Source organism: Erpetoichthys calabaricus, chromosome 15 (genome assembly GCF_900747795.2).
Source record: "Erpetoichthys calabaricus chromosome 15, fErpCal1.3, whole genome shotgun sequence".
NCBI classification, from domain to species: Eukaryota; Metazoa; Chordata; class Cladistia; order Polypteriformes; family Polypteridae; genus Erpetoichthys; species Erpetoichthys calabaricus.
This window is the reverse complement of record NC_041408.2, coordinates 80,155,175-80,182,175: the sequence shown is the minus strand read 5'-3', so window position 1 is coordinate 80,182,175 and position 27,001 is coordinate 80,155,175. Positions and strand designations below refer to the sequence as shown.

The window sequence follows — 27,001 nt, the reverse complement described above, 5'->3', positions numbered from 1 at the left end:
TGTATATGTATATATATATATGTATATATGTATGTATGTATGTGTGTGTATATGTATATATATCTGCCGCCACGCCTTTCTCAGTTGTGAGAAGCAGATCATAGAATGTTACATATAAAATTTTATTTTTCCTCTGTTAATTCCTTAATTTCTTTGAACAGTACCACAATTAAGTTTGTGATTTTAAATGATATGAGATAATGGGGGACAGAGTGGTGTCTGCCCCTTTCTTCTTGCTCCTCACTCCTTTATGCTTATACCTTTATATAATCATGGACTTAGTTTGGTAGCAATTTTTTTTTTTTATTTTGATTTTATTGTTATCATTCCATACAAATAGATCAATTTTTACAAAAAATAGGATTGAAAACAAATCAACCCCCACCCCTGAGAAAGAGAGCATGGCCAACGGAGAAAAACTTAAAGCTAGTAAAAATAAATAAATTGATGAGGATGGGACTTGATTAGTTTGGTAGCAATTTTATGCTGTTTGTAAAGGTTCAGAATAAAGATACAGAAGGTTTAATTTGTAAGGAACGCCCTTTCTTCTGGAAGCATTTGCTTACCTTACGCCGAAGGTGAGCTGACTAGATCACTTTATAAGTGGGGTCTTCTGACAATCTCCATTATACCTTTGGCCTGTGTTCCTGAGTAATTTAGAACACAGAACCCATGGGGGGGAATTATTTGTGTAATATGTGTTTTCAGCTGTAATTTTTCAATTTTTAAACAATTTGTCTCTTTTATCTCCTTTATAGACAATAAATCTATCTTGTTTTATTTTAGGTGATTATGGGTTTACTGAAGTTCTGGCCAAAGACTCACAGTCCAAAAGAAGTTATGTTCTTGAATGAACTGGAAGAAATACTTGATGTGATTGAGCCATCAGAGTTTGTAAAGGTCATGGAGCCACTCTTTAGACAGCTAGCCAAATGTGTGTCCAGTCCTCATTTCCAGGTAAGGACAAAATATATTAAGTACATTAATGCAGCATAACATACAGTATATTGTTGTAGTTACCAGTACCCTAATGACCACAGGTCAAGTATGTTTGTAAGCTATCATTTTGAGTCTCTTTGTCTTCTGGAAGTGGATAGATATGCATTCTTGTAGTATTTTCTCCTGTCAATAATTGCAAAGAAATGTTGTATTAGGTAGTTGCCTACCATTTTATTATTTAAGATACCTGTTTGTATACAGTTACCTAAGTCTTTTCTCTATTACATAAATTAATACACAATATTAATTGGATCTTTGCCCTGACTGTGCTAAGAATATACACCATTTATTATGCACATAAAACTCAGTGACTTCTGTTTATGTTTTGGAGTTTGTTGTTAGCAAGTAATTTAAAATGAATGTGTTCCTTCATTGATAGCATATACTGATATTGCACTCACAAAATATACATATGGGCCCTTCTTTTCTTTTTTGTAGTAAACTTCCCCCTGCCTTTCTGTCTGTGGTATTGGCCCAATTAAAAAAAAAATTAATACTACCCTAATTGTGTGTAAGTGCTGTTGGTTTTGAGCAGGTCATGATATTTAGGCAAACAGCAACACTAAAGAACTAGAAAGTCACTCCTGATACATCATGTGAGGACAGTAAAGTGTTGTAATGTAGTATTCAAGGCTCCAGAAATATTTGATAGTCTATTCTAAAAGATAAATATCTATCTTTAAATGGCGAAAGACTGGAAAAAATGTTATATGGCAGCTTTTCTAAAGTCCAGTCTTTCATTTGAGTAAAAATTAATTATCAAATGGTAAAAGTTTTCTGTGGAAGGGATGTAGTGAAAATATACATACTCTGCCGTAAATGTGCTTCTGTACGAAGTAGTTTTAACTTTCAAAGAAATCAAAATATTCCTTGTAGCAATCATTTGAGCTGGAGCATGCACTTATTTTTTTAAATCAGAAAAGACTTGCATCTTAATATTTCATACTCAACATTTTCTTCAACTTTTGAAAGATTCTTGAAGAACATGGATAATATGAAAGGAGTGATGTCCCATTTTAACTGGTAATTTAATTTTTGTTTTGGTCTGGCAGAAAGCATGGCTTCCACTCCTTTTGTTTTCTTCTAACAAAAGCTGACAGTGTTTCCATGTTTAACTGTGTGCTGTGCCCAATATGGTTTGCAAAATGTATGCCTAGACAATGAGTTTACTGCAAGCTCTCTGAGGGTATTATATTCCATTTGCAATCTCTGATTCTCTTTGTGTGTGTGTGTGTGTGTGTGTGTGTGTGTTAAATTCATCCATCCATTCTATTTCTTTTCATATCTTATTGTCTACTTTGGTTTTGCAAGGAAGAGCCCATCCTATTGATAATAGAAACTTGGCAAGAACCAGCCCCAAATTGATTTGTAATCCATTATAGAATGTGTATCTGAAATGTTTCCAATCTGCAACCAATAGATTTAGAGAAGGTGCAGCATGTGGCAGCAAATTATCTTTATGGTATAAATCCTTAATTTCTGCTGCACTGTTGAATTATTCCTTTTTCTTGCTCAAATTGGCTCTTTTTCAGCATTCAGTGGAGTACTCTTGAAAAAGTAAGACAACTGAGATCTCCTACTGTACAGTGATCCCTCGCTATATCGCGCTTCGCCTTTCGCGGCTTCACTCCATCGCGGATTTTATATGTTAGCATATTTAAATATATATCGCAGATTTTTTGCTGGTTCGTGGATTTCTGCAGACAATGGGTCTTTTAATTTCTGGTACATGCTTCCTCAGTTGGTTTGCCCAGTTGATTTCATACAAGGGACGCTATTGGCAGATGGCTGAGAAGCTACCCAGCTTACTTTTCTGTCTCTCTTGTGCTGCCTTTCTCTGATCCTAACATAGGGGGATTGAGCAGGGGGGCTGTTCACACACCTAGACGATAAGGACGCTCGTCTAAAAATGCTGAAAGATCTTCACATTGCTATCTTTTGTGCAGCTGCTTCCTGAAAGGACATGCTGCACGGTGCTTTGCATACTTAAAAGCTCGAAGGGCACGTATTGATTTTTGATTGAAAAACAAACTCTGTCTGTCTCTCTCTCTCTCTCTCTCTCTCTCTCTCTCTCTCTCCCTGCTCCTGACGGAGGGGGTGTGAGCTGCCGCCTTCAACAGCTTTGTGCCGCGGTGCTTCGCATACTTAAAAGCAAACAGCCCTATTGATTTGTTTGCTTTCCTCTGTCTTTCTGACAGACTCTGCTCCTGACACGCACTCCTTTGAAGAGGAAAATATGTTTGCATTCTTTTAATTGTGAGACTGAACTGTCATCTCTGTCTTGTCATGGAGCACAGTTTAAACTTTTGAAAAAGAGACAAATGTTTGTTTGCAGTGTTTGAATAACGTTCCTGTCTCTCTACAACCTCCTGTGTTTCTGCGCAAATCTGTGACCCAAGCATGACAATATAAAAATAACCATATAAACATATGGTTTCTACTTCATGGATTTTCTTATTTCGCGGGTGGCTCTGGAACGCAACCCCCGCAATGGAGGAGGGATTACTGTAGTTTAAAAAAACAAGACTTTAAGATCACCTTAGAAAATCTCTTCTAATAGAGGTCACTTAAAGCAAGCATTGTGCTTTTTCAACAATACAGGAAGGCTACCACTTACCAAACCTCAGTATGGTCTCAGACTAGGAAACTGTTTGCAGGTTTTTGTCATTTTTTAGCCGATTATGAGAAACACCAAAAAAGCAAACTAATTTAGAGTTAATTTGCTATATGCTTGATTTTCTTTTTAAGCACTTCACTAATGTTACTTTTACAAATTTAAACAAAATAAAAATTATGTGTGTGTATGTAGACATTTATTTGATTCAATATTTTTAATATTTATATACTGTGTGAACAGGTACTCTTAGAGAGAAAAAAATCTTGATGACAATTAGAACTTGGAATGGTCAATCAGAACTTGAAAAAGAACTTTGAGAAAAATTCTCAACATTCTCAGTTTTATTATTTTAAGTGTTTGTCCTAAAAGAAGTGTTGGGTGTGCCTCTTTAGTTTATCAGTTGACTTATTCACCAATAGAATGTGGAGCCTTGCTAGGTTAATGGTTAACTGTCCTGAAAATTGTGGGGGAATTGTTTTGAAAACACTAGAATGGAAAACCTATTAATTTCCTTGTTTGAAAGCATTTATACATGACAGTTCATTTAAAAAATAACCAACCATGTTCAAACAAGTTTTCAGTATATCTAAAAACACACATTTGCCTTACTGAAGGAAAGTCAGAAGATAGTAAACATTAGCAATCCAATTTTGGAGATACCTATTTTTAATATCAGGTGTAATTAGGAAGATGCACATAAGATAAACAATCAGGCTAGTGAAAGATCTGGAACAAGAGATACAGATGCACATATTGTGGAAGTACTACGACAATCTAAAGTTGTCTTGTCTTGTTTCCTGTAGCTACAGGTTTTGATCATGACAGCAGTAAGGTAGTCCAAGTCACCTCTTACTTGATAAACAAAGGGACATTAATATTAGTATTATAATACTGATTTAAAAACAAAGTACTATTATAAAGAAACAATCTAGTTTCACACTCTCATAACATATATAAAGTGTGAATAATCATTATAATAGTACTGCTTCTGCACCCAAAATGTGGTCAGGTATAGTTATTCCTTAATAATTGTGTGCACCTTAGTTGAAAACAAGCATTTTTCAAGATGTTAAGTGAAATAGTGTTCTTTGCAATGAGATGAGAAATAAATTTTTGGATTGTCTTACAACAAGCTAAATTTGCATTTGTAACAATAAAGACAGTAATTGTTAACATCTGATTACCTAAACTGATCCAGAAATTTTACAGGTTGTATTTATTGGTAAGCAGTTAGCATTTTTCTACTTAGAGACCCAGATTCTGTGTGTATGGTGTTAAGTAAAATGCTTTATTAACATAAATAAATAACAGATGATGATGTGAACTTTGTTATATTACACAATGTATCTTCATTTTGTGCACTTCATTGAGAAGACATTGGTTAGCAAAATAAAAAATATGTAATGATCACCTCAAACAACTGCCATTTTAAGATTAGGAATAACAAATATTTATTAAAATGGCTTCTGCTTTTTTGTGTTGCTCAAGAAATTTGGCTTTTATCCTAAGTAAGCACAGTACATACAATGTTTGCATTTTCACACTGTGGAATTTGAAATAGAGTTTTCATTCATAGACCTTGGTAAAATAACAAAATATTTTCTTTCCAATCTCAACGATACCTTAAATTCAGTAATATAGACTTTATAGTGATGTACCAAGTTTCCTATTTGTTACTTTATGCTCCCAGGACCCTGAATGGGATTTTAGTGGGTTAGTGAATGTTAATTTATACCTGTCCTCTTTATTTATTCATTCCTGCAGTGTTTGTTTAGAAATACAAAATATAGACATTTTATATACATGTAAATAAGTTGTGCTTTAGTTTATTTGTTGGGTGGGTTCAGTTTGTGTAATTTATTTAACACCCCTAAAGTCCTACTGTCTGTCACACTTCTTGGTAGCTTATTCCATGTTTCTGTGGTTCTCTGTATAAAGAAACACTTCCTATTGTTTGTGAGAAATTTATCCTCAACAAGTTTCCAACTGTATCCCTGTGATCTTGATGAACTTGGTTTAAAATAAGTCTCACTCCACTGTACCTATTCCCTTTATTTTAAACACTTCAAATCATGTCTCCTCTTAATCTTCTGTTGTTTAAGCTGAAAAGGCTCAGCTCTTTAAATCTTTCCTCATAATTCATTCTGTGTAGCCCTGGAATCAGCCTATTCGCCCTTCTCTGGACTTTTCCTAGTGCTGCTAGGCCCTTTTTTTAACCTGGAGACCAAGACTACACACAGCACTCCAGATGAGGCCTCACCAGTGCATTACAAAGCTTGAGCAGAACCTCAGTGGATTTGTACTGGGTACATTGTGCTATACAACCTAATATCCTTTTAGCCTTCTTAATGGCTCCTGAACATTCTCTGGCAGTTGATAGTGTTGAGTCCACTGTGACTCCTCAATCCTTCTCATAAGGTGTACTTTTGATTTTCAGGCCAGCCATTGTGTATTTAAATCTAAAATTTTTTTTCTTGCATGTAATACTTTACATTTACTTGCATTAAATTTCATCTGCCACAAACGCAACCCCCGCGATCGAGGAGGGATCACTTTATTAGTCTTATACGCTTTATACAGCTGTTTTTTTTCTTTGCAGCTCTTTTTTCAACTCTTTATTAACGTTTTGCAGAGTTTTTTTTTAATTTCCTAATTCCAATTGTAGGTATGTACCTGTCCTGCATTATATGTAAAACGTTTATAAACCTGTTCCACTGCTCTTTGAATATCTCCACACTTAAAAACTTATCCCAGTTTATCCTCATTAGATTTAGCCACATCTGCTGAAAATCTGCCCTACTAAATTTAAACTTAACAGTTTTAGTCTTTGCATTTGCAATCTTCCAAAACACTCAGAACTGCATTATATTATGGTCACTATGGTGACCCCAGTGGCTCATTCACCTCTACGCCATCAGTACAATCCTGATTATTACAATTCATATGCTTCAGTGAATGCTTTAGAGTAAATGGTGTATTACAAACGTTAATCAGTATGTTAGGGAGGTGCAGGTTAGGAAAGGATTGGTTAAACTGTGAAAAAGGGGGTTGAGGTTTAGGACAAGTCTGGTTTAGAACTTCATATAAAGGGACAGAGACAAAACGTCAGAGGTGAAATTCTGTAGGTGTTTTATTCAGTGACCATAAAAATACTAAAATAAATAAAATTCCCTTAAATACATATTTTTTTACGTAGAGCAAATGCATCCATAATAAATAAAGCATTAAAGAAAATAAAGCGCTTCTCATATTTACAAGCTGCCATATTGTTTAATTTCTTCTGTAATGTATTTATCTAAAACAAAGCTTAATTAAAAATAGCTGTTTTCACCCTTTGTCAAACAAAAATATATATTCTCAAACATTCTGTTAATATTAGCAGTTAAACACCGCTTAAATGTAAAAATACAATTTTTGAATAATTTTTAATAGTTGCACTACAGCTTTTATTACAGTAAAAATATACATTTACTATATTTAAGCAGTTGTTTTTTTTCCCTCCAATTTACCAGATAGACATTCCTAATTCTTGAGGTGTAATTTTAAATATTGTCATTATGTAGTATTTGTTTCTTACCAATACTTGTACTTAGTGACACACAAAACAAGTAATAAACACAGCACAAACCTTAAAAAATAAGCCCCAAGTCTATCAAATGTTCATAAGATGTTTATCAAGAAGATACAAGGCTAATATGCTTAATAATTTACAAGTAAAATAAACACATTTTGATATCAAGGTAACAAGTCTGTTTTTTACTAAGAGGCAATTTCAAATTCTTTATTTCTTCTTTTTTTTTTTTTAAAACCAAAAATGTGAGCTGTTGTACTTCTCACAGTCTCGCTTACCATACAAACTCAGACAAACTGTGTTTTCCCTGTTTATTACTTTCATTAATGTAAAGGCGAATATCCAGCCTTCTCTGATTCTCTCTCTCGGGTCTGCCTTATTGCTCTTTTTTTATAAGAAGTTCTCTGGAAAAAAATTTATAGGAGGTTTTCAGGAAAAAAGATACATGCTAGCTCAACTTCCGTAATACCTTACAAAAAGGAGCACTACAACTAAATTAACATAAACGTATGGAATGATTATTTACTGATCACCAATGGAGTATTATGTAGTGAAAATTGACTGATTTAGATAGTTGGCTGATCAATTGGAACATCACTACTCAAAAGACATGCAGGTTAGGAACTTAAGAGTACACCTTATGAGAAAAATCACAGTGGACTCAAGAAGGCTGATAGTATGTTAAGTTATATAGTACTTTGTGTGGAGTTCAAGTCAAGAGAGGATATGCTTAAACTACATAACACACTAGTGAAGCCTCACTTGGAGTACTATGTGTAGTTTTGGTGTTTGTACTCTACAAAAATCATTGTGGAGCAACTTGATTCAATTAGTGTCTCTACTATTAACATCCTAGTCTTTGTTTATTAATGTCAAGAAGCCAACGATCATGGCATCTAGGGCATAGGAAAAAAGCTAGAGAAGGATCCAGAAGCACAGTAGGGCATTCTAACCATGTACATTGCTCAGTGTAAATACCCCATGAAACTTTGTGTAACTACATTCGAAAATGTACTCTGACAGTGTATGATTAGTTTTTAAATTGGAACTTTACATGCAGTATTGAAAATATTTAAAGCAAATTGGTGCCTCTGGAGGTGTTTAATAGACTAGTAGAAAAGTTCCAGATTGCTCCAGAACATCTGTCATCTAGCAAGATGATGTAGGGTCTGCTGAGAGGTGTGCCACGTAATCTGGTAATTCTTGAAACACACAAGTATTCTGAGTGTTCTGTAAATTGCGTAAAGCTTCAATAACATGGATTTCTTGCAGGTTTTAGGTATTGCCTTTGTTAAATGATGGATTGTCTTTGCTTTCTAGATTGCAGAATTTTTTTTTTTTTTTTAGAAGATGGAATAGTACATTAACATTTCCATTTAACTGCTTCTTTATGGTACATGTGTAATATGCTTAGCTGTAATAATTGAAATCCGTGAATAATTTTATGTTATTGGTGAATCAGTAAGCACAAAAGTAGACCAAGTTAATTTAATTTATGAAGTGATATGAAGGCTTAGTTCTTCAGGTTTTTTTTTGTTTGTTTGTTTTCTGTGTCTGCTCTGATTTCAAAGGTTTTTTTTGTGCAGGAGTGATTCCTATACATTTGCCCCATTTAATGAATTTTATTAATGTTTCTAATTGAAATTATAACTTTATTCTGAGGATTGTTTATGAATAGAACATCAACTTTATAAAAATTCTGTCTGTTTTGTGGCAGGTGGCAGAAAGAGCACTGTACTACTGGAACAATGAATATATAATGAGTTTGATCAGTGATAATGCTGCAAAAATTCTCCCAATCATGTTTCCTGCACTATACAAGAACTCCAAAAGCCACTGGAACAAGTAGGTTTTTGTAAACGCACATTAAGTGTTTAGATTAAAGGTTATTTTTTGTGAACTCCGTTCAGTTATATATCAGTCATGTTTATACTAAGCGGAGACCTGTTACCATAATGCATGCAACACTTTTTTCTAAATCCATTACAGTGGAGTGTTCCTTTGCTTTAAAGGAAGTGTGTTTCTCCCATAGGATTGTATGTAAATACAATTAATCCGTTCCAGACCGTACGAACTAAATGTAAATATATTTTTTTAAAGATTTGTAAGCACAAATATAGTTAATTACACCATAGAATGCACAGTGTAATAGTAAACTAATGTAAAAACACTGAATAACACTGACAAACACCCAGGCTCCCTGCTCAGCTGCATGCGCAGTCTCTCTCTCTCTCTCTCATTGCAGCAGTTCGCGCTATAGCCTTACAATCTGATTACTGTATAAACACTTTTTTTTTAAAATGACTTTTAAGCACAGGGGGGGAAAAAAGGAACATTTGAACAAATCCGAACTTTATTTAAAAGCCAACCAAGAAAGTAACGTTGCAGGAGTTCACACCAATAGCATTACAACCCGATCGCTGTAAACACTCTTTTTAAATGAGTTTTAAGCACAGGGAAAAAAATGAACATTTGAAAAAAGAGAAAAGTAACATTGCAACACTTTCTTCTCACCACTATTCACTTGCTTAGAAGCCATGGTTAACTGCAAAAGCACACGAAATACTGTAGAGCACAAAGAGTTAACAGGTAAAGCACGCACATCTGACTGAGAACAATGAACAGGGAGAGGCTGAACACGTGCTTAAATACAGTAATCGGCACGTACGAACTGGAAGGGAAATGAAACAGAGCACAAAGAGTTCACAGCGAAAGCACACACGCACGCACGTCTGACCGAAAACAATGCAACACGTGCGGAAATCATCGGCACGCACAAACCGAAAGGGAAACTGGCTTGTTCATATACCGAGTGTGTGGTCGTGAACCGAGGCAAAAGTTTGGCGTCCTTTTTGGTCGTAAACAGAGTTGTATGTGTACCGAGACGTTCGTGAACCGAGGTTCCACTGTATTTGTACACCAGACACTGTTGTTGGTATAAAATAGCTTTCGGTCAGTAAGCCTGTTACTGTATATGTGGTGGGTAAATAACACAAGCTGTTTTTGTCAGAATATTTTATTTTCTGCTTTTCCAGTTAGTAAACTAATTTGAATGTTTTTTTATTTATGTATTTTTTATACAAAGGACAATCCATGGACTGATCTATAATGCCCTTAAGCTTTTTATGGAGATGAACCAGAAGTTGTTTGATGATTGCACACAGCAATATAAAGCTGAAAAGCAAAAGTGAGTACCTCCAACCACCCTTTATGCAGTTCCCCTTAAATCACTAAGACAAACTAAATTTATGATACATAATTAGTATGAAAGCAAACAAAATATGAAGTATGAAATGTGAGATCTGAAACAAATGTTTGACCTGAGCTGTGATAATTTGTGGTTTCTTGTTCCGTTTAAAAAAAAAAAAAAAAAAAAAAGACAATTAGGAATGATAGTTAAATGTATAGTATAGAAGCTTTCTCTCATGCACAGAAGAAATGAGCAGAATTATGAATGTGTGGATATGTGCTTGGCCCTGTGATAGACCAGTGTATCCTCTAGAAATGGTACCTTTCTGCCTTACCTGGATAGTTCTGACTCTGTGCTCAGTGAAAGGCACTATACAAAAAATAAACTCAATATTAGAGAAAGTGGTACAGATATTTTTCAAGAATCCTTTCTTTAGTTAATAGTAATTCTACAGTTACTGTAGGTATTTAAATGCTGAAGACTTCTGTTGGCTATTGATGTAACAGTGCGACTTGAAGCTTATTATTAGTGATTTCATTAACAGAATGGTGATGGACAAAGGAGCACAGCATTCTTTCTCTTCTTTTTTTAGATGATACATCAAACTCACAGACTTTTATAATTCAAACTACAAACTGAAATTTGAAACAAATGCTTCTTAAAGAATATTTAGTCAGTTATAGCAGATCTGGAAATCTGGTTTATAAACAAGACTGACAATTTGGGTATTTAGTAAATATTTACTTCATGACTATATTAAATGCATGAATCTTAATTTACAGTATGGTGTCTATTTCCAACAAGTTTTAGACACTTGTAATTCAGTTGTTGGGGGGAGACTGGAAAGAGCTGTGAATGGAATAACATCCCATCAGAGGATACATGAACATATACACCCATGCTCGCACCATACCACCTTGTTTGATGTGCATGTTTTTTGAAATTTAAAAGAGAAACCGGAGTACTGAGAAAGAAGTAAACTTGGTCCACACAAGCAAAAACCTGTTAACTCCAAAAAACAATTACCAGCTGTATGAATATTATTTATAGATAGATAGATAGATACTTTATTAATCCCCAAGGGGAAATTCACATACTCCAGCAGCAGCATACTGATAAAAACAATATTAATTAAAGAGCAATAAAAACGCAGTGCAAGGTGGAGAGTGCGAGGCAGGTATAATGGACAATAACTTTGTATAATGTTAACATTTACCCCCCGTGGAATTGAAGAGTCACATAGTGTGGGGGAGGAACGATCTCCTCTGTCTGTCAGTGGAGCAGGACAGTGACAGCAGTCTGTCGCTGAAGCTGCTCCTCTGTCTGGAGATGATCCTGTTTAGTGGATGCAGTGGATTCTCCATGATTGACAGGAGCCTGCTGAGCGCCCGTCGCTCTGCCACAGATGTCAAACTGTCCAGCTCCATGCCAACAATAGAGCTTGCCTTCCTCACCAGTTTGTCCAGGCGTGAGGCGTCCCTCTTCTTTATTCTGCCTCCCCAGCACACCACTGCGTAGAAGAGGGCGCTCGCCACAACTGTCTGATAGAACATCCGCAGCATCTTATTGCAGATGTTGAAGGACGCCAGCCTTCTAAGGAAGTATAGTCGGCTCTGTCCTCTCTTGCACAGCGCATCAGTATTGGCAGTCCAGTCCAATTTATCATCCAGCTGCACTCCCAGGTATTTATAGGTCTTCACCCTCTGCACACAGTCACCTCTGATGATCACGGGGTCCAGGAGGGGCCTGGGCCTTCTAAAATCCACCACCAGCTCTTTGGTTTTGCTGGTGTTCAGGTGTAGGTGGTTTGAGTCACACCATTTAACAAAGTCCTTGATTAGGATTGCTATACTCCTCCTCCTGCCCACTTGTGACGTAGCCCACGATAGCAGTGTTTTCAGCGAACTTTTGCACGTGGCAAGACTGAGTTGTATTGGAAGTCCGATGTATATACGCTGAACAGGACCGGAGAAAGTACAGTCCCCTGCGGCGGTCTGTCTGTAAGATAGTCCACGATCCATGCCACCAGGTATGAATCTACTCCCATCTCTGTCAGCTTGTCACTAAGAAGCCGAGGTTAGATGGTGTTGAAGGCGCTAGAGAAGTCTAGAAACATAATTCTTACAGCACCACTGCCTCTGTCCAAGTGGGAGAGGGATCGGTGTAGCATATAGATGATGGCATCCTCCGCTGCCACCTTCTCCTGGTATGCGAACTGCAGAGGGTCGAAGGCGTGGTGGACCTGTGGCCTCAGGTGGTGAAGCAGCAGCCGCTCCATGGTCTTCATCACATGTGATGTCAGAGCGACAGGCTGAAAGTCATTCAGCTCACTAGGACGTGATAACTTTGGGACTGGGGTGATGCAAGATGTTTTCTAAAGCCTCGGGACTGTCCCCTGTTCCAGGCTCAGGTTGAAGGTGCGCTGTAGAGGTCTCCCCAGGCCTTCAGCAGTTGTGGCGATACTCCATCTGGACCCACTGCTTTGCTGGCCTGAAGTTTCCTCAGCTCTCTGCTTACCTGAGCTGCTGTAATTGTGGGTGGAGGGAAACTCTCCTATGCTGGTATCAGCAGAAGGATGGGTGAAGGATGCAGTACTCTGAGGTGAGAGTGGGTTAGGGTGGTCAATCCTGTTAAAGAAGTTGTTGGACTAAATGGTCTGTTTTTTAATGTTCTAAAGTGTTGTTTCAAAATCAGTTCTGCTTAGTATGAGGAGATCTACTGGTCCAGACATTTTTTTGTATGCACTTGACTTAGGTGCCAGTGGTGTGAACAAATCTAAATCGGAATCCTTTCTAAAAGTGACAATACCCTAGTTAAATATTCTGTTAATGATTATAGAATAGGTACCGCTCCTTGGCATGACTTTGGCTACAATGTAGTCTTTTGTCTCTTTTGTTTTCTTATTCATTTATTTTCTTGTTCATTTTTTTTTAAGTCTAGAATACCGATAATTCGCTGTATTTAAAAACATGTTAAACCTTACACATGCCGATGAGTATTTGTTATATGAATTGGTGGTCTGTAAATAAGTTATAGTATGTACTTGTAGTTGCACAAATGAAGAGGTCATAAGTTACATTAAACTGTAAGGTTTGCTGCCATTTCATTATTAGGGTAGGTCCAATAGTTATTTTTAAACAAGAATTAGTGAAATACTTGACTTAACGCAATTGCTTGACTACAGTAATACATTATAATCCAACACTAAAACAGTAACTGAAGTCATAAATCCTTCCTTTCTTGTGTAGAAATGTGGTCCCAGTAACCTCACTAAGGGACACCTTAAAAATTGCTAATTTACTTAACAGACATATCATTAGCACACTCCAGGCAGTCAGTTTCAGTGTGAGGAAACTGAACCCAGGATACCAAGTTAAAATGCAGAGCTACGCTTCTCATTTATTAATACTGTTCCAGACATCTTCCCACAAATTTATTAAATATTTTATAATGAGTATTGTTTTTTGATGGACAATAAAGTTTTATGTTTTAAGGGAAGTTGCAGTTAAAATGACGTTGGTTTAGTGAGCCAGTCAATTCAATATTCATCCATGAGGCATGCCGTAGGAAAACTTTAAATATTATATTGAATTAAACACATGCTTAGCAACTGTTTAACTGTTGCTGAAGTAAACCAAAATCATATCTTTGTGAGCTCCTCTACAGATGATGGTAAAAAGCACACTTGTTAGTTATTTTTTCAGCCAGTAACTGAAAAAAGGTGATAGGAAAACTTGCTGACAAAGAAATTTAATATCCTTGCCTGTCCTAATTTTGTTCTGCCAGTTTCTGTCCTCCTTTTTTAAACTCCTTTTAATTTATAAAACAATGTTTATGTATGGCATTAGTTTTAAGGTGTAAACTAACAGTACCAAAACATTACAAGAGCGTGAAAATTGTGAATATAAATATGTGCAATAGCTGTGGTCTATGTGGGTAAGTACTACAAAATGCACTACTGCTACTACTACATCCTCTACTTCTATATAATGTTTTGTGTGTCTTATATTAGATACATAAGGTACACGTCAGCAAAACTGGACTTCTCATGGGTTCTCTTTTTTTTCTTTTTCATTTTACTTCATCCATTATTCTGTGTAAAATCTTATTGTTTTTCAGGGAAAAATATAAGTTGAAGGAACGGGAAGAAATATGGCATAAAATAGAAGAGTTAGCCCAGCAAAATCCACAGGTAAGCTCTTTTTTGGCTTACAGAGCTACGTATTTGGGAAGAACATTTGCCTTGTACTTCCTGCTTTGTTTTTGTTGACTTTTAAAAATTGAAATTGTGTGTTGAAGAATAATGCAAGTTTTTTAGTATATTATCATCATTTTCTTTTAACCAAAAACAATGTGCTAATACTCAGGGTTTTAACTAAATCCTGATGTTATATGCAGTATTAACTATAGAACCTAATCATACTGCGCCTTTATCCATTTCCTATTGACTCTTGGACTGGAGTGCTTTTTGTGTTCTGTTGTCTTGGTGTCATGGCTTCATCATACCTCTTATAGTGTCTGTTGTGCACTGCACTCAAGGCTTACAGAATAATCCTTATGTGATAAAATATGCTAAGCATTAGTGAATCCTTTCCTTCAGCAATACCAATGCCCCCGTTACACTATACACAGCTTTTTCAGCAATTTTCAGTTGCAGACTTCATTTCATTTATCTTAGTAAGTCAAGGTTATTAGTGGCACGCTCACATGACTGCCATTGATGTAGTTTGACATCCCTGGTGACTTAATCAGAGTTGTCTGCTACTCGTCCTGTTTTAAGTCGTACAGTATGGGTGTGTTCTTGTGTCTGGGAGAGCTGACAACTAAAGACTACACACCTTGAAGTACAAAACATTGAACTAGCCAACCCGTGGTGTATGCGCGCATAATTATTTATTGATGGGTGAACACTTCCTGAACGACAGAGTTGTCCAAATGGGGTGGGTTTGAGGATACGACTGCGAGTGAATGACAAATGGAACTCTGGAGAGAGCAACATACAATTGTCCGTGACTGAAAACTGGTTTTGGCAGATACAGGCATATCATTTTGAAAGTTTGTCCCTGTGCCTTATTAATCGTCATTGCAAAGGCCAATCTAACAGGAAATTGTCTGCGTGTAAAAGTAAAAGGCAAATTTGAATCTGATGGGGTCAGGGATATCTGGGGAATAAGAACAGCTTGTGAGGTAGGAGCTGCGATTGTTTTACACTCTAGTACATTGCGGTGAATGCTGGTAACAATCCGTCTAGTGCCATCACAGAGACTTCTTGCTGGCATGAGGTTTCTGAGAAGCATGACGACTGAACCTATTTTAATTTTGAGTTTATGTGGAGGCATGCCAGTGGGAGTAAGACTGTTAAGAAATTCTTTGGGGAATGAAAGTTGATCTGCGGGATCGTCTGTGATGATGGAGGCAGCGCTGGTGAAAGTTACTTCGTCGGTAGGGATAAGTTTCAGTACCTGTTCATTAAGGTGTAGCGAGTCTTCGTTGGTGACGTTTAATATAGCTCGCGTACTGAGTTGTTCCGGAGTCACAGTTGAGAAGTCGATGTTGCCATATAGTTGTTGAACGGGATCAGACATAAAAGGAAAACAATGTGAAGGTAATGGACGTGGGAAGAGTGTTAGAGTTGGCGGGCGGGGCTCTGTCGTGTGTGCATCTTGCTTGCCATGGACTTAGTGAATTATATATATAGATTCAGCCAAAACAGAAGAGGGACTTGTCTTTCTGATGTCTTATGTTTGTCGTACAACAACAGAATTGAAAAAAAGAAAACGGCTACATTCGAATTTGCCGTACCTTGAATTACTTCATACAGGCACTGACGGTATAAGGCAGCATGTTCACTCCCTGCTAGAATATGGCAAGTGTGACCAGATCTAGCAACTGCAGTCATTGAGGCTGATATGTTCTCGGCCTAGAAGATGTGTAATGAGCTGCCGGCTTAAGGCATTTGCTTTTATGTGCGTCTTCTCTGCCAAAGGCGTCTTACGATTCTACAGTGAGGCTGTAATATGCGGCACACAGACCAAGCTCCATTGTTTGATGTAAAGGAATGCTGAACGTTTTGCTGAGGGCTGAAATGTCTGCTAGAGTTCAAAGAGCTTAAAACGTATCATTTCAGTGTGTTAATAAAGAAAGGTGGTTACATTTTATTAAATTTAGGATGTGCATAAGTTCATAATTTTGAGAGCTAATTTGTGAATTGGATGCATCCATTAGGCTTGCAGTGGACTTTTCTCCATTACTGGACTGAAAACCAACCCAGAATGATGTGGCAGTATTTTTAAAATTTGGAATAAGTCATACTGTAATAACAAATGGCTGCTCCTGTTATTTATGAGTATTTTTAGGGAAGAGATTCACTAATGAGTTCATTTTTTCAGAAAAACCAAACATTATGCAGAATTTTATAGCATCACAAAACTGTTATTTTTTTATTGCTGCACCTTAGAAATTCCTTTTAAAAGAACTTCTGAACATTGAGGTGATTTCCCTCAGATTGAAAAACTAAAGAAAATTGTGCTTTGTTCTAATTTCAGCAAAACATCTAGCAAAAAATCTGGCTTAAATCTAAAATGTTTTAACCTATTATGTTATGGAAAGTGAGCTTTCTTAGAGCAACTTATACAGATAATGCTATCCTTTATTTGTTCCAGTGCTGTTGCTCTTTTGGCTTAAGCTTTATTATTATTATTTTTATTTATTTATTTTTTAAGTACTTCATTGTGAATGAGGTTCTGAAGTTGTGAATGCATTGTGGTGAGAAGCCAAAAATGTATATTTAGGTGTGTTTTTTTGAATACATTGGAACCTCGGTTTGCGAGTAACTTGTCTTGCAAAACACTCGTAAACCGAGCAAAAATGTTTAATAAATTTTGACTTGATAAACAAGCGAGGTCTTGCAGTACGAGTAGTATGTATACGCTTTGTCTGCTGAGCGTCATGTGATCACAACTGAGCTGATGGTTCTTCTCTCTCTCTCTCTCTCTTGCTGCGGGATTGTGGGCAATCGTCTCTTATTCTCCGTCTGAGTCGGTGTTCCTCACTCATATAGTCAACATCCATATAAGCGCATACTGTTTACTGCAGCATTAGCATTGTGACTGTGTATGTGTGCTGTGACGTGCGAGTCCCCGTCTTGCACCCTAAAACACGAAGCTGAGTCTCAGTACTTTAGCGACACCAGCTTTATTCAGCTTGAAACAGCAACAGCGCAGTTATTTATTGTAGCGGGATCTGCCACTCTCCTATACACAGACACAGCACATTTATAACGTTCCTTGTATCACCCATCGACGGCAGGCGCTTATAGCATGTCCGCCATCTTTTCGGATTTGCTTTTATGGCGAACTGCTACAGCACTGGGAGACTGCGATTGCTTTGGGACGCTCTTCCGCGTGTCGTCCCGTTGGGTGCAATCCCACAAGAGTTTAGAAACTCACTCACACCAGCCATGATTCTTTTCAAAGGTAAACTGCACGTTAATTTGTTTTATGTATTTTTTACTTCATATTTTGTATTAATCATTTTTATATGAATAGTTTTGGGTTGTGGAGCAAATCATCTGAGTTTCCATTATTTCTTATGGGGAAATTCACTTTGATATACGAGTGCTTTGGACTTTGAGCACGTTTCCGGAATGAGTTATGCTCGCAAACCGAGGTTCCACTGTATTTAAATTTCCCCTATGAATTTATGCAGTGTAATATTCTGTGCTATCCCCGTAGACACTGGGGCAGGGTTATCTTGCTTAGAATAATAAAAACAATTTTTTTGATTTGCCTGATGATAATCAGCTATTCATGGTGACATTTCTCTTGTTAGAGAGTCCTCACACGCCACCACACAGCGGCACTGGCAGGTGTCGTCTGCACTCGTGTCTTGGTGGAGTGTTCTCAGCCTAGTAAGCTTGTTTCTCTTTGATTGCAGTTTTCAATGTACCATGAGACTCCTTCTTTAATGCCTTTATACTGTATGGAAACAGAGACTCCTACTGCTGAAGATATTCAGCTTCTGAAGAAAACTGTTGAATCAGAAGCTTCTCAGGTAAAGCCACTTTTCATTGTATCTTTGTGACGCACTTGTCATTTAAATCACAAATCTATGCAGGTCTTTTATTTACTAATAGGAGTGTATCTAATCTTTTAATTGTTATAATTAGTGGAAACTAAAGTAACCAAGTTTGAAACTGATTTGTGTTATCTGACATTGAAGCTTTGTTGTTTGAAGTAACAAAATATTACATGTGCCCAAATAATACAATTTTGTAATGTGATATCTTTCTGACAACGGTGTCAGTCTTGTTCTCTTTTTCTGAATACTGAATTAAAGTGAGGGTATTGTGTAAGAAGCCTTTTCATGTAATGACTTTTAGGGGTATGTTCAGTTATAGCGGAGTGTACTGGTCAGTGGATACAAAAATCCAAAAGAGTTTACTTTGGTGAACAGCGCAGAACACATTTAATGCATGTGCACACTACTTTTGTGTTGGCTTAATCCTGAAACTCTTAGACATTGTGCTGTTATGTACTATTTTAAAGATAAGTATAGTCGGAGCCCATGTGAAAGACTTAAATAACCGTTAATTCTACTCCAGTTGTAGTGATTGTTTTTTTTAACTTAATGTACAGGTCATTAAAGACATAAAGAAGGACAAAGTGTTGATGCGCCGGAAGTCCGAGCTGCCCCAGGATGTGTACACCATAAAAGCACTGGAGGCTCATAAGCGTGCAGAGGAATACCTGACTGCCAACCAGGAAGCCCTCTGACATGGGACCAGCTGGCCCTTCTCCCTTCCTAGACCACATGCTTTCCGCTCTTGCCTAGAAGTTAAAAACATCAAACAACACACACGCAAGACAAATGCACGCACAGACACAAGTTGTAAGGAAAGAAAAAACCGAGGAATCATCCAGCAGTGTTGTATTTTTAATATAGGTATACAGACCTGTTCTCCTGTGTCTCTGTTATGTTTTCCTCTAGTTTCTTTTTTGCTTTTGTTTCTGTCCCTGACCGCAATTTGGTGTGATATTCAGAGAATAATGCAGGGCAGCTGCAAAAGAACTATGCGGTGTGCATCAGCTGCTTAGCACAAAAATAAAAAATAAATCAATAAAAAAGCCAGACTAAAATTATAAAGCACTTAAAAGAAATCACCCCTCATGAGTCCACCAAATTGTTCTTCAGATTTGTTTCTGGATTCATCTCTATAGATAAGCAAGTCCTTGACCAGCCTGCAGGATGACATGCTTATTTCTGTAGGGATTTTGTTTTTTATTTTAATGCCTTTTTTGAAAATGTAGCTTTATTTTTCCTTCTACATGTGCTTTGTGTCCCTCTGTATAAAGACATACAAGATATTATTTGGCACTTTTAAATTGGGCTGTGCCGAAAAATGAATGTTGAGTCACATGCTCATACTTACTACAGTTGCACTTGAATATTTCTCAACGCGTTGTCATTTCGTACTCTAGAAGCCTCAGAAACTGTTATTGCTGACATATTTCATTTGATGACATCAGATTCTCTCTCTCGTTTACTCTCAACTTTTGTATCTTGGCCAGCATTTTGAGAACTTTGATGTTTAAAATTTAATTTCTGACTGTAGAACAGTCTTAACATTTCAGGCCTTGAACCAGGGATTTTCTTCATTTTGTAGAAATTACTGAGTAATTCTCTAAGTTTAATTGGAGAGATGGCGTGGGTTTGAGGTTTTTCTGATTTTTGCCATGGTGCAGCTAGAAAAGCTATGGAACCCTGCATTCAAATCTCAAGATCTCCTACAGAATGCTGCATCTTCCACACAAGTGTTAACAAGTTTCATAACCAAGTATTGTGGAAAGGGTAAGTCTGAATATCTCTCGTTACCCCAAAGGTCTGGTTTCTTAAACAGGTGGCTTCAGTCGAGGCGCGCCTTTTGTGTTTCTGCTACCTCTTTGAATCACTTACGTATTTGTGTCTCCCTCTTGTGGTGTTGCATCTTGCAGTCCGTGTCCACCAACCGGCTTCCTTTGGGGGACGGTTGAGAACATGTGCATTATTTTTAAGATGGAGCAGAGACCGAATCTCTGCTGTGTAAAGAAAAGGCAGTTCTCTTATTTTATGTGGAGAATATTCAGGTTGATCTGTCATTTCTTTTCAAATGTGCATTTAAAGGAGCAATGGAACACCCCAACATGATAGCACCTAAGCAATATTTTAAAAATATAACCATGCATTGGGTGGTGTGTAGGTGAGCGCTATACAATCCTTTTAGGATTTTTAAAGTAAAAAAAAATAAAATAAATAAAATTTCCATATTATATGGGCTTGTTATAGGAAAGAAAGAAAAGCCTGCAGTAACTGTTGCAAATATTTGTGTATTGTATATTGTAATGTATATTGCATAGGGTTGCAGACCCCCTACTTTCTCTTTCTCTGTGCTTTGCCAATACACCTCTCTCCCTTGGCCCAGATTTCTTGCTGCACGATTTTTTGTTGCAAAGTATAAAAGGTACTTCAGCTTCTGTTGTTCAGTTTTTTAATCATTCCAACAGTGAGACAACTTCTCCATAGACTGGGCTGCTGGACACAATATACACTGTTTGAGGCCGAAAACAAGACGAGGTGCATGCCTGCTGGTGAGATACTTTGTGTCATGATAACAGTATGAACTGTTAGCCGAGAAGGAAACTGAGAAATTCAAATTTTGGATGTTCGGCTGTACCTTCTAAAACAATTCAGCTGTGCATAATGTGGAATTAGCACTGGCTATTAGAGAAGACATACAAGAAACGGGTGCACACGTGATGGTGAAATCAAACCGCGTGTCACCCTACGAGTCCTCAGCATTGTTACGTGTGGGGGATCCGCTGAATCTCACAACCTCATTTACATGCAGGTGAAGATGGTTAGGGGACAAAACAAAGTTGGGAGGTCTTGTGTTGGCAGCTTTTTACGTTTTTTCCATTGACTGCATGAGTGGTTCTTAACCAAATCTGACAGAATCGCACAGTCTGCTGAGAGCCTAAGAAATGTTGATTCAGGCAAGGCACTTAATGGTGGGAGCCGCACCGATCAGTATTCGTCACGTTACCTACTCTGTGTTACCTGAGCTGATGACAGCATACGGGGAATGTTTTATAGTTTTGGCCCCAACCAGCCTGCCAAAAAAGAAAAAGTTTAAGATTTTAAAATGGAAAAACTAAATACCGGTTTTAATGTCAAATAATGTAAAAGTGATCTTTAGGGTTGCTATGTCTGACCAAGAACCAATAATTATTGTATAATTTTGATGAATCAATTTGTTGGCTTGACTCTCAAATGTGTTTCCTATCCGATCGTCTTTACCTCGCACACTTTTTTTAACAATTTTATTTAATCTCTCCGTCAGTAGTCGGCTTTTTTTTGACATTGAAGCCCATTTTTGGGAGAAGTATTATTCCCGTTAATTTTGTTCCTTGGTACATCCTGGCATAATTGGAGGGTGGCAAATCCGCTACAGTACAATCTCTACCAAATATATTTCACCTGCTTGTCTGGCCTGAGGGATCATTGATGTGTGCAATTTCCAGTAGTTCAGAAGTGCATTTCCAATAGGGTGGACTTAGCAATCGCCCTTTGACTGCCGTGCCTTCCCAAATTCAGGGGACCTATTTAGGAAGTGCATTCCTTCCCAGAGATTTGTGCAGTACAGTTGGCTTCTTGTGTAGATGGCTTTGGTGTGTAGCCATACGTCCAGCATTAGCTAGGCCAAGCTCGGGTAGTAAATTTAAAATTCTTTCTGTGTTCATTTGTTCAGCAGCCTTGAAAGAACGAAAAGTCACAGGGGAGAACTGATGTCTTCTCGATTCCCTTCACATCCCCTCCAAACCCAAACTCTGACACTAATGTTTAAGCTGCTTTCTAGGTCATATATGTACATATGTTGTACTTTATTTAGGTAGAGCATTACATAGTATGAATATGTCATATTTTGTACAGATGTTCATGTATGTACAGAACAAAATAAAATGAGTCTCTTGAAAGAATGTCAAAATCATTTTCTTACCTTTTTCTTTACTGTTTCATATAGCATCACTAACAGCATTCTCCATTTCAATATGATATAATAAACACAAAAAAGGAGAAGTTCAACAAATGCATCATTGGCCAGCAGGACCTTGGGAATACCTGACTGAGAGATTTCAAAATCCAAGACTGCTTTAGTATTAATCTGTAAAGTGGCCATTACTCTTACAGCAAGCACTCACTGGAACTGTACTGACCAGGCCTACGTGTCCACAGAAGAGGACACATCCAGCGGTGGACTTCAGGGGTAACGGACTGTGTTAGTGCTCTACAAAGTGAATCTGACGGTGTTATCAGCATGGAAACGAAGCAACAGCCATTAGACAGCCAGACAAAGTGGGTACATCTTCAGTCTGGAAAAGGATCTGCGGACAAATGGAGTCTCGACAACTAGGCTTAGGAATGGAGAGTTCCTGAGTGAAGGAGTCAGGGGTGTGCAGTAGCAGGACGGCCAGCGTCTGAAAGGCTCTACAGTCTATTAGCTGTATATGATGTAACAGTACAGATAACGATTTGGAGTGTCGAAGCAAACGGCTTTCTGTCAGCATTTTCTTCAGAATCCTGCTACTGATCCATAAAGCTAAGATAGTCTGACAACAACATTCTGAATCTGCTAAAAAGAATGTTTAGTGCACAGAGGAATAGGAAGAAGAAGATTAAACCGAGAATTGCAGTAGACCAGCCATGAAGGCAGTGAAGCCTGGAAACCTAAAGCTAAATGAGAGAGGCACAGTGCGACTGGCCAGTGTTTCATCGATCATAAAATGAAGGTTTGACTGTGAACTTCAAAAAGTTGGAGTTTGAGGCCCTGACTCAGTTGGTCTTCTGTTGGCTCACTTACTTCACATTTCATTTCTGTTTGGGTGCCATTTAAGGAAAGAAATGAAGCAATTCAGGGGAGCAAATCTTAAAAAGCAATTCAATTAAAATGAATTCATGAGAAGTTAATTAGCAGCACAAACCGGGCCCTCATTAATAATGAGTGAATGAATGAAAACCTGCAACCATGGTGGTCCTCCAGGACCGGACTTGGCATCCCCTGAACTAGATGATGAAAACTTTGTGTCAACAAACCATCACCCCCTTGTACTCGTGTTGCACTGCATGGTGTAAGTTTACTGGGGGTGGGTTTTTATACCTAAAATGAGAATGTGTGCCAGGAGCGGTGGGCACATCTGTGCAACCCAAGAGTGGCGATGGGTGACTCCATACAGGACTGGAACAAAGGGGCCCTCTTCACGGTAGCCTTGCTGCACTTGCCCTTTCCTGTCTCATTATTGGTTGGGCATTGGCGTGGGCAGTGCCCCTCTCGATTACAGTGAACTAAAGGAGAACTGCAGTCCTGCTGGTGCCCACCTGGACGTCTCTTTCGTTTCAGCCTCACCCCGTCGCCCTCCACTACACCAGTCAGACCTCGATGCTCCATCAAGTGAGATTTCACGCAAGGACGAGCATCGAGTCTGAAGTGACATTTCCTACTCCAATGTAACAATTCAGATGGTTTGAAATAAACATTTTATTAAGTTAGTATGTCCAGAAATGTCACAAACACCAGTACTGTTCCACCAGAACGCTGACATTTCCAGTGCAGAGATGTAAAGGTGGGTTTACTTATTACAAATCTAAACAGCACGTTTGTGCTTAAATACAATTTGTTACAAATTAGGACTTTTAACTTCAATGTCTGCACGTTCTTTAAACCCAAACATACAAGAGCAAGTGAACCCTGTCCTGGCCATGCGTGGGGTCTTCTATTCCCCCAGAGAAGCACGATTTACATGGAGGCTTACTCAGCAAAGTCGGATTGATTAAGCAGTCAAATTAGAGGGCTAGTATGGAGGAATATTTTGAACAAAATCAGCATAAGCCGTCCGAATTCGGGGTGTTCATGAGAAATGTGATTTACTTCATGAGGTACAAGTACATAATAAATCAGATTTTTGAAATATAAAAATATGAGCTTCAGTTTAATGGTTTAAAGTAAATGTTCTCAATTGTAATAGAAACTTGTCAGTAAAGGATCAAGAATAACAACATATCCACAATCGCTGACCGTGAAATTGTCAAAATTGATACCCCACATTCTTATGTTTGAAATAACCTTCTGGCAGTGGCTGTTAGGACCACCGATAAAAAATATCAAATAACAAAAAAAATGATCAGCAACCTCAAAATGGCATAAAATGATACTCTACATGCCCCAAACGTTTGTGAAAGGGCTCACTTTGACCCCTTCTATCCCAACAGAGGGTGAACCCCTGGGTCGGTTGTGGCCTTTACAATTTGAGGTCCTGCTGCTCATATTTGCTAACGATGTCTGATCAGTTTACTTTGATCATAAGCCAAATGTTGGTCAAAGCGAGAGGGCAAAAAATAGGAGGGAACCCCCCCCAAAAAATTGATGTCTGGCATAACTAGACCTCAAGATCAATACAAGGTGAACTGTGTATCGTATATTTGGGGGGGTTTATGGTCTCGTACTGGTGGGTTGGGAGGAACCAGACAAAAAAATAAAGAATTTTATCTCTTAGAACAATAAGCACATTGTGACCTGTGACAATAAACAAAGACACACACACCGACAGGTGAGCAAAAAATAATTAAACGTACCATGAAATTTGTTTTGTTATTTTTAGTGTATTCATTTTTTTTTTTTTTCTGTGACATCACATGCAAGATAAAATGCACAATAAAATAAAAAGTGTCGTTTTCACCCATCAGAGCTGAGGGGGTGGGCTCTAGCCAGTGCTGTGTTTTGATTGGTGAGTCACTGACCGAGTGGCCACTCACAGTCACTACTTTATAGAGGTCTATGGGCTCAAAGGGGTGTGTGAGTGTGTGTGTGTGTGTGAGAGAGAGTGAGTGTGTGTGTGAGTGAGTGTGTGTGACAGACACAAGTGTGAGAAAAGGCTGCCCAGGGTTACTGCATGGGGCGGCTGCTTTAATTAACGATGTCCTGAATTCCAAGTGTCGGCCAATAAGATTTATGTGCGCTTAACGACAACTCACCAATCAAAGCACAGTACTTGCTACTTATTTGCATATTTCTTTCATTTTGTTTGAAAAAACATTGCTCCATATATTAGTACCTTTTATATGGGTATTTTTACCAGTAAAATGTTTGTTAAAAAGTTTTCTATTTTTTAATTACACCTTTTACTTAAAGTACTACTGTTCAGTATGAGCACAAACACCACCAGTTATGATGATTTCAGATTTTTGTTGTAGCTAAGCTGCTGCTCGTCCCCATTCCTGCACTACGTGTGCCTGGCGTTGTGGATTTTGATGCTTTCAGAAATTTCAGCACAGATCAGAATTTACTTTCTTCATATTGGGCTGAAAAGGCAGAGGCCATTGTAACATGACGACGACTCTGGCACTAATTCACTTTATTTAACCCTTCTTAAGGACTGTGGTATAGCGGGTACACAGCTCCCGTCAAAAGAGGCCAGTTTTAAAGAAAAGCACTTGTGCACCTTTTTACACCATCTCCATACTCCGTCGTTATGCCTCACTGCCGAGCTCATCGGTGACATTACCGACGGTGCTGGGTTCAAGAGCTCCCTGAAGCTGCATCGTCACAAGAACCTTTCAGTGTGGACAGGACGAGGAGGCCACTCATAACCTTAATGACGAGGCCATTCCTTGAGAATCAATGTCCCTTGTAAAACTAAATGAAGTGGGCATAATGGCGCAGCGTAGCTTGTGATCTTCAGATTAGTTAAGACACGAAACTGTAACCACTCGGCCCGAGCACTTCTACCACGTAGTCCTTCTCTGTTGTGTATTTCTTATAAATAAAAATCAGACACAACTAACACTGAAGCACTAATGTTAGATGATGGTATACTGCAGTCAAAGATTGAATGTTTTACTAAGGAATTGTACATTCATAAATACATTTTGGAAATTTTTTGCTTCAATTTCTTTTCTGCACCTCTTTTTACCCTCAGCCCCCGTCTTGCATCTCACTCAACACTCAGTCCCGACCTCCACTCCATTCTTGATGCACACATGAAGGTCCCATTCCACAACATAAGATATTGAAGCAGCAGTGCTGAGGAGCGATCAGACTTTAGTGTCAGGCACCCGTCCACTGCAGCAGGCACAAATCAGGGCCAATTTGGAATCGCCAGTCCACGTATCCTAAGTGAACACGGGCAGAACATGCAAACTCCATGCCAGGAGCACACAGGGACTGAAGCCCGGTCTTCTCAATGGAAGGCAGCAGCCGCACCACCCATGAACAAACCGTGAAAACTGAAGCCCAGCAGCTACTCCCTTTATCTCCACGTTTTTCTGTTTTTATTAAACCAATGATTTTGCTTTAGCCTCTCATGTGCAAATTCTCAAGGGTCACTTTTCAGTGGATCAGCACTTACGAGTTCATTGTTCAGAAGCACCACACCGTCCAGACGGACACGCTGCAGTCTTACGATGCCCACTGCCGTCTGTATGAGTGCACTGAAGTTGCCCTCGTAGTTTGCCGCTCGCTTTTGCTGTACAAACGACGCTCTGCTGAATTCCCTCGCTTTGTGAACACTGGACTGGAACTTTCAAAGTAGAATTT

General features: G+C 38.2%; 1 protein-coding gene across 2 annotated transcripts in view; it reads left to right on the top strand.

Annotated features, from left to right (window-relative positions):
- Window positions 1–19,491, top strand: part of ppp2r5d (protein phosphatase 2, regulatory subunit B', delta) — a 79,024-nt gene extending 59,533 nt beyond the window's left edge. For both annotated transcript variants that reach the window (XM_028820918.2, XM_051919204.1), the window contains exons 11-16: window positions 787–957; window positions 8,905–9,032; window positions 10,273–10,374; window positions 14,497–14,569; window positions 18,313–18,429; window positions 19,014–19,491. In XM_028820918.2, coding sequence (XP_028676751.2) covers window positions 787–957; window positions 8,905–9,032; window positions 10,273–10,374; window positions 14,497–14,569; window positions 18,313–18,429; window positions 19,014–19,151 — 729 coding nt within the window. In that variant the 3' untranslated portion in view covers window positions 19,152–19,491. The remainder of the gene's footprint in view (window positions 1–786; window positions 958–8,904; window positions 9,033–10,272; window positions 10,375–14,496; window positions 14,570–18,312; window positions 18,430–19,013) is intronic.
- Window positions 19,492–27,001: the final 7,510 nt, after the last annotated feature.